General features: G+C 35.6%; 1 protein-coding gene across 2 annotated transcripts; it reads right to left on the reverse strand.

Moving 5' to 3' along the window:
• Positions 1-972: 972 nt before the first annotated feature.
• Positions 973-10260, reverse strand: FKGP (L-fucokinase/GDP-L-fucose pyrophosphorylase). Of its 2 annotated transcripts, none has more exons than XM_082917200.1 (7): positions 9536-10260; positions 8033-8315; positions 6397-6758; positions 5190-5316; positions 3612-4625; positions 2615-3348; positions 973-1593 (listed from the first exon to the last, which is right to left on the reverse strand). In XM_082917200.1, exons 1-7 carry the CDS (start codon positions 9875-9877, stop codon positions 1195-1197), a joined length of 3261 nt encoding a protein of 1086 aa, XP_082773326.1. In that variant the 5' UTR covers positions 9878-10260; the 3' UTR covers positions 973-1194. The 2 variants fall into 2 exon arrangements, with proteins under 2 accessions (XP_082773326.1, XP_082773327.1); XM_082917201.1 differs by having other exon boundaries at positions 8235-8315; positions 9536-10189.
• Between the last annotated feature and the right edge of the window lie 2954 nt (positions 10261-13214).

A 13214-nucleotide genomic window follows, 5' to 3' on the forward strand; every position in this document is an offset into this window, starting at 1 on the left:
TTCTTGAATTTAATTTAATATAATATAATTTAATATAAAATTTTGAATTTAATATAATATAATTTAATATAAAATTTTGAATTTAATATAATATAATTATTGAATTTAATTTAATATTATTGAATTTAATATAATATAAATATTATTGAATTTAATATAATATAATATAATATTATTTAATTTAATTTAATTTAATATAATATAATTTAATACAAATTTTGAATTTAATATAATATAATATAATACTATTGAATTTAATTTAATTTAATATAATATTATTGAATTTAATTTAATATAATATAATTTAATATAAAATTTTGAATTTAATATAATATAATTTAATATAAAATTTTGAATTTAATATAATATAATTATTGAATTTAATTTAATATAATATAATTTAATATAAATTTTGAATTTAATATAATATAATATTATTTAATTTAATTTAATATAATATAATATTATGAGGGCAATTTTGGAAATTACTTGTTATATCCCACAATATATTTTGTAAAACAAACATGCATAACATATATCCAATCTTATATATCAAGTCAACAAACATGACTTGGGGAATATACTATCCAATACCTATATCTTACCTATATCTTATTCATTATATATCCTGACTAAATCCCACATCATATTATATCCTCCATTTTATATCCAGTGAAACAAACGGGGCCTTATATTAAAAGCCCGGCCAATAATTGTGTATTGTATCAAAACAAATTTTGAAAGTTGGTAAAAAGCTGATTTTTGATTTTTTTTAGCCAAAAAAGTTAATTTTTTGGGTAGTGACTTGGGTAAAAAAACTAGCTTTTTGCTAGCTTGCGAGGAGGAGGAGGGTGCACTGGGGTATTTCAGGTGGAATTTCAACCTGCTTAGTTAAACTCCTGTACACATTATCAAATTCTAAGTTTCTAATGCTTCAAAAAATAAACCCTAAATCTCACCAGTCAACTGAACTTGAAAGAATAAGCAGCTGTGCTATGCTGCTAGGGTTTATTGAAATGAAATTATACAACAATAATTACATATATCTCCACATAAATTAACAACAAATGATCCTCTCATTTTCTTCCCATCCTCACCCCCCCTATAATTCACTCCCAAACGTACCTCAAACCTCTACACACACATCAAATATTAATCCATGGTAATAAATATATATCTTATGGAAACACCCTTCTAACTTTCTAAAGATATGTTCCAATTGTAGACCTTTACATCAAACTCTGGACCCTGTTCTAACAAACGGCTCAATTCCTTGGCACGCTTAGCGTCTTTGGCCAGTAACAATGCGAAACCTCCACCACCAGCCCCCACAAGCTTGTAGCCACAGCAGTAACGATCAGAAAACGCAAAGAGTTTGTCAACGAATTCGTTGCTACAATAAGGGTCAAGTTCTTGATGCAACCTCCAAGCCTCCAACATTATCTCCCCAAGCTCATCTACATCGCAGTTCATTAAAGCTTCCCTCCCGATCTTTGCCAGTTCAGTCAGGCGTTTGATACTGGATACAAGCAGGTTGTCACGTTGGAGATACCGGATTACCACCTTTTGTAGGACCTGGTGTGCGAGTCGAACCTACATAGAGGTTGTAGGAGGGAATGTCAGTGCAATTCAAAAAACCATGGAAAACATTCATTAGAGGTCACGTTAGATTGTGAAGGAACAGATATCATGAATTTTAATCACAGAAAATGAGACAGAAGATTAAAATCAATAATATCAAATCCAAGGCTAAAGGGTGAGGGACCATCTGTAAATGAATATTGCCAACAAAAACCTTTTTTAATGCTTGAATACTTCTCACTGCAGCTAAAGTTTTCTACTCAAATCAAAGCCTTGTTCCACCAAATGGGTAAGCAACTATGAAGCATGGATACTTCTAAAAGGGAGTCCTATCGTATCCATATCGGATATTGATACTCCTAGGATACTTGCGGATACGTATCTTGATACTTCATAAATGTATCCGATACTGATGTTAATTCTGAGAAGTATTGGATACTTTTTAGACATTCTAAGTCACGTATCCAAACTATTATGAAATTAAAATCGTAAGAATTTTTGTACATTATTAGAGTATAAATATTAGAATAAATACAAATTTGTATTTCAATATTTTCTTATTTCTTACCGAAGAAGAAAATGGTGAGATCAAAGCTGTACCCTGCTTTTTTTAGATTTTGTCATATTGCCATATCTATATCAAAGCTGTATCCATACACATGCTTCATCATAGGTAAAAGCAACAATAAACGGCCCACATTTTGGGTAGGTTTATAACAAACATTTAAGCCGAATGTTAAGAGTGCAATAGGAGAACAAAAGAAAACTTGAAGTGGTGGATTTGTGACAGTGGAATATTGCAGCAATTAGCATTAAATTTGTAATGCCAAATATGTTCCAAGGGAAAAGCTCATTTTCTGTATCAATGAAATTTTTTAGGGACGTGCAGTTCAGAACACTCCAGGACCCTCATTATAGATATAAAACATGGGATTACGTATAACTGGATTAACGACATGTAATATTAAAAAAATTCTCCAAACTGAACACAGATCAAGAGAAAAGAAAAGAAAAGAAAAAAATGCATGCTTACTTGACCAGTAAATACCACAAGGAGTCGTTGCTGCAACTCGCTAATCAACTGAGGAGAAGCCAACAAGGGGATGACTTGAAGCCGCAACGGTACTCCAGGAAAACTTGCAGTAAATTTGATGCCTGGGTATAAACCTCCAATTTGATCCTGCCAACCACCTCCTGTGCCCATGAGCTGCTCCAATACCAAAACAAGTCTCGCAACATTTTCATTACTTTCGTCTCCATCAGTAATTTGGAGAAGTCCCTTGACAACAGCTGCTGCTAAAATGCTGGAAGTTCCCAAGCCACTACCACGGGGAACATTAGCCCATGTTTTAATTTTCAAGCCCGTAGATAGAAGGATATTGTCATGGACAATACCAGTCACAAGCAGTGAAGATTTAACAAGCCGGAATGGATCATCATTGGCAAAAGGAGTTGCAATAGAAGATAAATCTTCAATATGTAACTGGTTTCCAATATCGTCACTGATTGACACCCCAGTCATTTTTGTTGTCTCTATGATGGTGCCAATTGGAAGAGAACCCTCTAAAGTAATTGCCATATTTAAGACATAACCAGCACGCTCTAAACTCCATGGAGGAGTATCACTCCAACCCCCAACAAAATCCACACGAACTGGTAACTCAACTTTTACCGTTCTGGAGGACACAGATTTATCCATATGACCATCAATGTTAATGCTCTGAGTTGCTTTTGTAACTGTCATATTGGAGGATTCAAAGAGATGTTCTGATAAACACAAAAGACAATATGTTAACTAAAGTTGATCTCATCACAAAATCAAAGAGGACAATTTATGCATAGCGAATGGATTAAACTCCAGTAGAATAATGAAACAAAGCATCATATAATGTATTTCACTTGGGAAATGTAAGAATATAAAACAAAGAGAGATGCCGATACTAATAACCATACAACATTGCTGACGCATTTGTTTCTTTTCATCTTAGCACACACTTTTGTAACTACAAAGATATGAAAGTCATGCTTACCTTTGAAGCCATATCTCACTGCTGAAGCAGTTTCTTCAGCCACTGCAGACCAAATTTTGTGATCCAGTTCACATGCTGTTGTTTCATCACTGCATGCTCGAAGAAGATCAACTTCCACCTGGTATGCCCTACTTTTAGGAAGGATTTTAGAGTTCTGTGCCTTTAGATTGGGACACAAGGCCAGGAAGTCTTTGCATATTTTGACTCCTGATGCTTCTTTTTGCAGAATTTCTTCACACAGTTGAGACAAGTTGCGTCCAAGCAAACCGAAATTAAGGCAAGCTTCAACAATCCCAGCGGCAAGATCTGCCTGATGATTACCAGAGCCTAAGCACATTTGTGGAAAGTTGATTGATCTATGCAATTCCTCTAAACTGACACGGTGTGACCTTTTCCATAACGGAAGAAAGGATTCGTTTCTTTGGTCACTCAAGCCCATCAGCCATGTTGCCAAACTAAGCATCTCAAAGTAAGAAAGAATGGGAAATATTTTTGCATTCCACAAGCACTTCTCCTGAGTACCTGTTGAGTTCCACAAGTCACCTTCTTGAATTTCCAAATCATCTAAGACCTTTTTCCAGGGTTTGCCACAGAAAGTTCCATCCTTTGAAAGAGAATTCTTTGGGTTATCATGTAGACCACAGTACACAATAACTCTTCCAGTGCATCCTACTAAGGGAACCTCCCAAAGACAATGGCGATCAGGAAGCATGAACTTGATAGGCTCCTTTGCTGCACTATCGTTGACTACTGGCACATTAACACCAACAACTATGGATAGAGAACCAATCTGTATCCCGCCTGAAATGGAAGAATCATATATAAGAGAATCTTCCCCAATTGAGACATGAGGTGCAATCTTGCTGGAAAGAATAATGGCAGATGCAGCAATGTCAGACTCAGTGGTTGCTGGAATGGAACACAGGTGTCTACGACCTACAAGACCTGAACTAGCCCCAGCTAGGTGATCCAAGACTTCACTTGAGGTTCCAAAATGTAAGAACGACAAATCATCTGCACAGCAATGGACCCCAAAAAAAAAAATATCAAGGACGTCTTTAGTAGCATATACATATAATAGACCAAGAAGCATAACATAACCGATCTATATGCTAATGTACAAATTTTAAACAACTTACAAATAACTATCTAAAGAAATTTTGATCTCTAACTCATGGATTGGAGGCAATGGTGTGGTAAAAGCCAGTCATCACAAATCCAAGTTCTCAACTCATAGAATACAATATAGTTCTACAAATGCTTGAAACATACAATCGAGTTTTTCTTGAACAAACAAAGAATTAATGAGTCATTTGTTATTTAAATAGGATAACCGAAAAACTGTGTATAAAAATTAGAATTCAACCAAATATTGTTAGTTTTTGTAAGAATCATTTGAATCAAGTAGTGTCATGATTCCCATGGCTCTGGCCAGCATACACAAAGTTGTTCACTAAAATGAACAATATAAGTTGAAACCTGAGCCAATAAGAATAAGCAGCATTAACAAAAGAAAACACAGAGTTAGAAATAACACCACTCATATCATTGTGATAAATGGAACAATGTTCAACATACAGGCACAATAGCTGAACATCTTTTGTCGTCCCAATCTATTGATGAGTTCTTGACCTAAAGGGCGTGGCTGCAGCCATTCATGTTTTGCAGGTACCCAAGCTGCTACAAGATCTTCATACAAGCTCATCTGCACAGTTTACACAGATTTATTTGAAGATCAAAAGATGTCCTGTTTCTGCAAACCCTCTAAAAAAACAAGATTAATAAGATTTTAAGGTAAGCATAGCAAAGACAAGATAAATGAAACATAATCTCCACAAAACCAGGAAGCAGAGCAAATGGACATTTAAAATAGATGGCCAACAGATACCCAAAAATAATCATCGCATAATGTCAAGGTTGCTCATCAATAAGAAGGGAGAGATTGAAAGAGCATTACCCATAACTTAGAATCAAACAGATGAAAACAAGAAGTGCTTCTAAAGCACGGAGAAAGCAGCTATTACTTGCAATTTAAAACGAACTTTGGTTAGGAAGATTAGAAAGCCAGCCATGCTCTTCAACCCATTCTGTCTGCAACATACATTATGTATATCTAAAATATGATGTTGAGATGAATAATTAGCATGACAAGAAATAAAACCACACACACAGAGGGGAAAAAAAAACTCATTCGCAAGAACTTCCAGAGTACGGAAGAAAAAATTAGCTAGGATGGTTTACTCATGTACAGTCATAGCCCCTAAATGCACCAGCACGGGAAGGGATTTGGAAAGGATGACAGGAAGACAAAAAAGAAAATGGCCAAAGTTATAACAATAGAACTGATGGCATATAATTTGACAGGTGATCTGACAGATAATATGAAAATAGACAAAGCTGAATAGCCAAGGGATTCCCGTAGCTGGACTCAATGAGTAGTACTCAACAAAAGTAGATCACCATGAACAGAGTTTATAGGATCAGTATGAAAAATCATATCCTATCTTTAAACTCTGCCGCTGCACTGTAGAAAATGATGAACCATCTCAATCACCCAAAAAAAAAAAAAAAAAACCTCCTGATGCATTCAACTATTCCACAAAATGTAAGCAACACAAATGCCTTTGGACTCTGTTGTCAGCAGCTTGTCTGCAGAAACTAAAATAGTTTGAAGCATCATCATTATATCTCATACCAAAATGATATAATTCTTCAAACAATGTGTGCATTGGAGCCTACTAAAACACTGATAACTGAAAAGCATAACAAGACCTTCCATGTTTACCTCTTTTCTGCTCTTCAGAAGCTCTGAAATCATTGGTTGGCTGGAACAAGAAAGCATAACAAGATCCTCCCATGCTTTACCTCTAACTGCTATTATTCCTGTGTCGAGCAATGTTCTACCATCATCTAGAATTGCCTTATGCTTCATGAGCTCCTCTACACTAGGTTTCTGAAGAAGATCATCAACTAAACTGGCCAAAGAAGTTCCATCCAAAATTGCAGTTTTAGATGCCACAATAACACCATGATTAGAAGCAATGTCAAGAGTAATAGGAACAGTAATGATGCAGGATGTATCTGGAAGAGTCATAGTGGAGGCATCAAAACATGGAAGAACATCTCCAGTCATGATAAATAGCCCACCTGCAAAGGTTGAAAATTCCAGTTGAACATTAAGATGTTGCAAGAGTTGATTATATGACAATATTCCCAGCGTGTAAGTCAGAAAGTTATATGATGTAACAAAAGTAACAAAATTTGTCAAGATGTCAGTCTCATTGCTCAATTTATTAACATATTTCAAGCTATCAAAATTACAAGTATCCACCTTTTCTTTTCACACAGTAATGCACATGGCAGACATATCAATTCACCTCAGGAACTGATGAAGGCAGAGCAGTGGCAACATTAGATAGTAGTGTTGTAAGTTTGTGGTGGAGTGACAATGTAGCAACATATAAGTTTCTAATAACACTTAATGCGAATGCATCATTATGAAATACAAGTTCATAAGAAAACATTTATTATTTATGAAGCCCACTACTAGAAGGAATGGACAAGTGTTAAAGTCCATGTTTGGCAATATAAGAGCAACAATGCCAGTAACATAAAAAATGTGTAACATCTCAGATTCTCAACTATGACATTTGGTTGAATTGAATACGGTGCAGTGCAGGAAAATTAATCCCATAATGTATGAAGAGTTGTAACACTCTCAATATTTAAATTAGTAAAAATGAACTTAACAAATTATTGTCTATGTATAATCTTTTAACTTTAGAAAATATGTAATGCACTAATTCATCATTAAAGTTCTGAGTTACAACTGACACCATCCTAGTTCATAACATTCCAATGGGAAAATTCTCCTTGTTCCTTTAAGTTTCCTAAGTTTAACTAGTGTAATAAAAAATAACTCTCTCTCTTTTGATTTATAAAAAGATAAATTCAGATAGCAAACAAGGGGTAAATGTAATTTGAGGGGGTTTTCATGTTTTTGGACCAAGCCACAAGGGTAAAATGTAATTTACCCAAATGTTTTTGGCCTAAATGCTTTATTTTGCTCCAAAGTAAATTTCTACGGAAATAATTTGTATGAAAAAGGGCATAAAATTGATTTATCCCAATCACCAATACAACGCATTTAAAAATCAACAATATGCATTCTTTTACAATTTATATGATGCTAGGATCGACTGCTAACCCAGGGTTGTAATATCTAAATATCAAAATGTTTGCATAATAGTCACAGTGCTCTCACACACCACTGATGTGTGCATACAAATGGCTTTAAACCTGATCCATAACTATAATTTCCTGTAGCAAACAAATGGCTTTAGCTGACAGAATAGTACCTTTTCAGGTTTCACTTACGAATATAAGTAAAGTATTCAAATGATATAAACAGGACAAATAACCTTCATTTTTAAAAGCTTGTCTTGCACAAGAAGAAATTGCAAGTATATGGTCAAAAAGCAGGGGAACTGGCCCATCGGGGTCATCAGATGCCAAATATGGAAGTGGAAGAAAAACTTTCCCCATAGGATTTGCCCAAGGGACCCTTTTAGAGTCACCTCCCGCATGAAGCAATAGTATATGCTTTTTGGCAATGAAGCTAACCATTGATAAGAGAGGAAATTCATTGTCGGACTTTGCATGCACTGTAGAAGATCCAAATCCACTATCATTTCCATTTGTCACCTGCTGATGATAAATGTCCCATCAAAGTGAGAATCGGAAGGGGTTAATCATTAATGAGCATCTAGCAGCACAAATATAATGTATTTAACACCCTAATTCTATGAGGAAAAAAGGAAAACATATAAAAGCTAATAATATTTAACAAAATAAGTAATCTTCTCCGTGCAAGTGCAAAGACAGAGAAAGTAGGAAGGAATCATGAATTTGAATATTTTAACAGCATGTTGTGATTTGTCAAATGGCCTATGAGTTTATGCATGGAACCATTTAATCATAGTTCCCACGTAATATGCTGAAAATTATGATGATCAAATATTTTTTGGCAACCTTTCCACGACCTTAAATGGTGGAAATTCTAATTAAAAATGGCAAATGAAGTTTGTACATGAAATAATCCAAGACGATCTAATCATCTATGTGGGTATACAATCTTGGGAGGGGCATGTTAAGTGGTCATATTGCACCCCTCTCCTACTGCCACCGTGCATACTTTCTAACAAATCTTGAAATATAAGCACTCTAATTTTATAGAAGCCTTTCATCTTGACTAAATGGCTAGCTAGCGAATCACATACCAACAATGCACCTAAAAAAGAATAGCAGACCAACCCCTATTGGCTTATGTTCTTGAAACACAAATTCTGAACAACAAAAAGAGTGACACAATAGAAATGCCAACTACTTTTGGGTTTTAACAGCTGTGCTATGAACACAACAAGATTTTGAATGGGAGACTGATGTGAGACAAAGGATGGGTCTGTGTCCCATTTTGTGAAATCCTCTGTGCATTTAGATTTACTCGAGTTTTAATATTACAAATTTACAATCATCTCTATTCCCTACTGATTTCATCAATAACGTTTTTTCCACACAATCAAAAGTATAATTGTTGCAAAACATATATATAATAAAAGAGTTGACATATCCAAAAGGGCCAAAACATAAACAATGCAAAAATCTAGTCTGGTTAACCCAAGATCCAACATCCCAACAAGTATATAGTTAAGTTAATCAAGAATGATAAAAACCCACAATTTAAATAGAGATAAAATAGTTGGGTTTATGAAAAATCAAAAGTTAAGACAACTAATCTACCATGTCATTGTAGTTAAATTTAAGGGTCTCGAATCTTTTTACTAAGTAAATTCATAACAACATTTGAAACAGTAACAATGTCGATAATACCAAGTGATAAAAGGGATAATAATTGAAGTGGGTACCTGCGGGAGACCGACACCGAGGTCGGGGTGGAGGTGGTGGTAATGGAGTGCAAGGGCATGAATGGCATTGAGAGTGGCAGCGCCGGAGCCGATCCGCTGACCATCCGGGTCGGGGACGGCGAGGGTAACGGTAGAAGCAGCGATCCGACCCATACGCTTAGCTCGCCTGAGCTGCCATTGATAGAGCTCGGCTTGTTCGGGACTGGCCGCAGTGAGGACGATGGCGTCCCAGGTCGGAACCCTAGAAGGGTGGCGCACCGACAACCTAAGACGGTACCAGGATTTGCGTAGGATTCCGGGCAAGTCCGCTCTGTCTTTGGACCTGGTCGATCTCTTCTCCATTATCGCAGAAACCTAGGAAAAAAATGATGATGATCTCTAGCGACAGTGTCTGTCAGTGAAACCACTTTTTCGTATGGGTGGGTATGTGTCTATTATAGATAGAATACAAGTGAATGAATATATAAGATGAACAGTTATTAATCACAGACTGTGAAGAAGAAGAAGAAGAAGAAGAAGAAGAAGGAGAATAACCGGTAGTGTGGTTGTAACAGAAATTGGGGGAAGATCTTCGATCGGACCGTCGGAATTGGGAATGGGAGCGGCTCAGACGTATTTGTAGTGTTTGGTTTCCGTTATGCTCTTTTCTGTGTCGGCATGGGGTTTGGGTCGTAGGATTAAAAAACGTAGGGATTCGACTGTCCGTAATCGAGTCTGGATCCTCTGCAGTAGGGGTGCTCGTGCTTCAGTTTTAGACGATTTGATTTGTAGTTTGGACTCGTTTGTATATGTACGGTTTAGAGAAAATTAAACTCACAATTCCCTGTGGTACAGGTTGTGGTTTGTGCGGATAAAATTTGCAGATGTATGGGCAGTTTGCAGATTGAACTTTTTTTTAAAAAAAATTATTTTTGAGCTTTTTTTTCCGTTTTGTAAATATTTATTTGGGTCATTTTTTCCTCATTTTCTAAAATGCTCGACGTTAATAATTAATGAATTAAAACTTATAAAATTAAAACACAACAAAATCAATTTCTGACCCAAACAAATCATTTAAAATCCTAAAATTTTAAATAAAATCCTAAATTAACACAAGCACATCTTTCAAAACTCTAAACTAAGGCCAAGTTTGGCATGTCCAGGAAAAGCCAAAAAGTCAAAAAGTTACTCAAAAAGTTAAAAAGTTAACACTATTCACCAAAAGTCAACAATTACGGCTGCACAACTCCCAATCCTAATTTTCTCCTACAAACCAATTTTTGTAATTTTTTATTACATATTTTTTCATAAAAAGTCAGAAAGTTAACCCAAACATCTATGTTTTTTTCCTCAATTTTTTAGTCTAAAAAGACAAAAAGTGCACTTATTTAGGACACCCCAAACAACCCCTAAATCATCAAATCATTCACTATCCAACAATACAATCAAAGTAAAATCATTCAAAATCTTAAACTTGCCTAAAAGTAATTCTTCATTAACTTTTTCATTCATCCAAAATGCAATAATAAAATAATAATAAATTGTTGTCAAATTTCATCCAATTCAAACCCATTAAATAAAATAAAAACATTTACAAACTTACAAACTCTATCATGAATCACATCAAACTTTCTAAAATTTCAATTCCATACATTTGTTTGTTAGGCAAAAATATCTAAATTATGATGAATGAAATCAACGGTCCATGTTTAAAAAAAAAATTAAAAAAATCTAAATGCAAGCAGCTTCTTGCGGGTACGAGTAAAACCTGCAACCCGCAATAATGTCATATTCCAAACCGCACCCGCCCTCATTGTGTCTACGAAACCACTCATTTGTATGCCGATCGATTCGAGTTGGGCGGTTTGAATAACTCTATGTCCAGCCCTACTCTGTCGTGACATCCGGTGGTACTTCTTGTTGTGGTACTTAAACAGCATTGTTTTTTGGGTTTTTTTTTTTCCCCCTCTTTCCCTATTTTCTTCTCTCTTTAAGCTCTCAAACAATGTAGAGCTAAAGCACAACCAAAGACGAAGATGAGGGTCACAGCAGCGGCGAGGGTCTAAACTCACACAACCCAGCCAAACGAAAGACCAAAACGAAAATCTGAGATTTTTTTCTTTGTTTTGAAAATCTGAAGCTCGAGGCGGTAGTTGTTGATCTAGATTCATGGCCTCATAGGTCTTTTTCTTATGATCTCAAATCTTGCTTTAGTAATCTAACTAATCTTCAATATCTTAACATCTTAAGCAACAAAATCGAAGGAAATTCAAAATCCATTTTGGTTCTTCACTCATTGAATCACATTGATTTGTCAAATAACAAAATGACTGTCGTTTTTTTAATAAACCTCTCATTTAACAACTTCAATGGTCAAGTGGGTCAAGAGTAGGAGTTTAAAAATAGTCCGCGGCCCGTGGACGACTTCAGGTGGGCCCGCACCGTTTAAGCACGGGCTTGAGCTCAGCCCGAGACCCTGGACATGGGCCATCATTTTGGAGTTTGACTCGACCCATTGGCCCACTTAAGCCCGCCCCGGGCAAAGCCCAGTATATTTTTTAGTGAAAAATAATAAAATTTTGATAAAAAAAATAATTAATAAATAAAAACACAAAAACAAAAACAAATGTTCAGACCAGCCCAAGCCCAACGACCCCGCCTTGGGCAGGGTGTGGACTCGCTTTGTTCTCGCACCCCGCCTTTCGGAAAGGTTTAAAATGAAAGGCCTCACAATTCGGACTCCCGCGGTTCTAAATCTAGTCTCACAAGTGCAATGTGAAACTGAAAAACACCAAAGAATCCAAGTCTGACAAACCTTTTTCAAAAATCGATTTTAAATCAAATAATGCCAAAATTAGACTACTTTGCCAGATACAGAATCGCCACCTAATTATTTTATTTTTGGAGAAATTTAGAAAATCCTGACTCGTGCTAAAGGCCACGTGTCCGTCATCACCAAAGTTGTCTCGGCTTAGGAACTTAGGTACGAAAGGAAAAGGTCCTGAAATAAGCACCCCTGCTCGTCCGATCAAAGATCGACCTCTACTAATCATTATATGATGTTTTATGAACATTATGTATTCTTATTCCGATTATTAAACTGCCCTTACTATGTGACGCACACACGCAAGTATAGACTAGCTTACTTAATTTGGAATAATTCAACTGATGTTTATTTGTGAAAATGATTTGAATTTGCCATCTCAAGTGGGCTTAAAAATGCAGATTTGCCATCAAACATAGTGGGCTTAAAATATGATTTGCCACGTAACAAAGTGGGCTTAAAACTTACATTTGTTGAATTATTCCAATTCAAACAACAAGCCTTCATTCACAAGCATTCATGCAGGTTAGCAAGTAAGCACATAGCCTCATGGCAAGCATGCGAAACATGGCAACATGACAATCACACTCATGCAAGTATGCTAAAGCATAAAAACTTACCGAGTACTCCAAGCTAAAACAGAAACTAGTTAGAAAAATGCATGATCCTAATTATGTTAAGTGTCTAATGCAACACATGGAATATGCATTTAATAGGCTCGGCTATTAATATGGCATATGAATCAATTTGAAAACCATGCAATTAAATACGTATCCAAAGAAGTATTGAAAGTACAATGCAGTTTGAATGATGTGTTGAATGAATGCAAACATGCAAGGATAAGGTATGCTAATTGAAAATGACCCCTAATCTAAC

Source organism: Camellia sinensis, chromosome 2 (assembly GCF_055761805.1).
Source record: "Camellia sinensis isolate YWXY chromosome 2, ASM5576180v1, whole genome shotgun sequence".
NCBI lineage: Eukaryota > Viridiplantae > Streptophyta > Magnoliopsida > Ericales > Theaceae > Camellia > Camellia sinensis.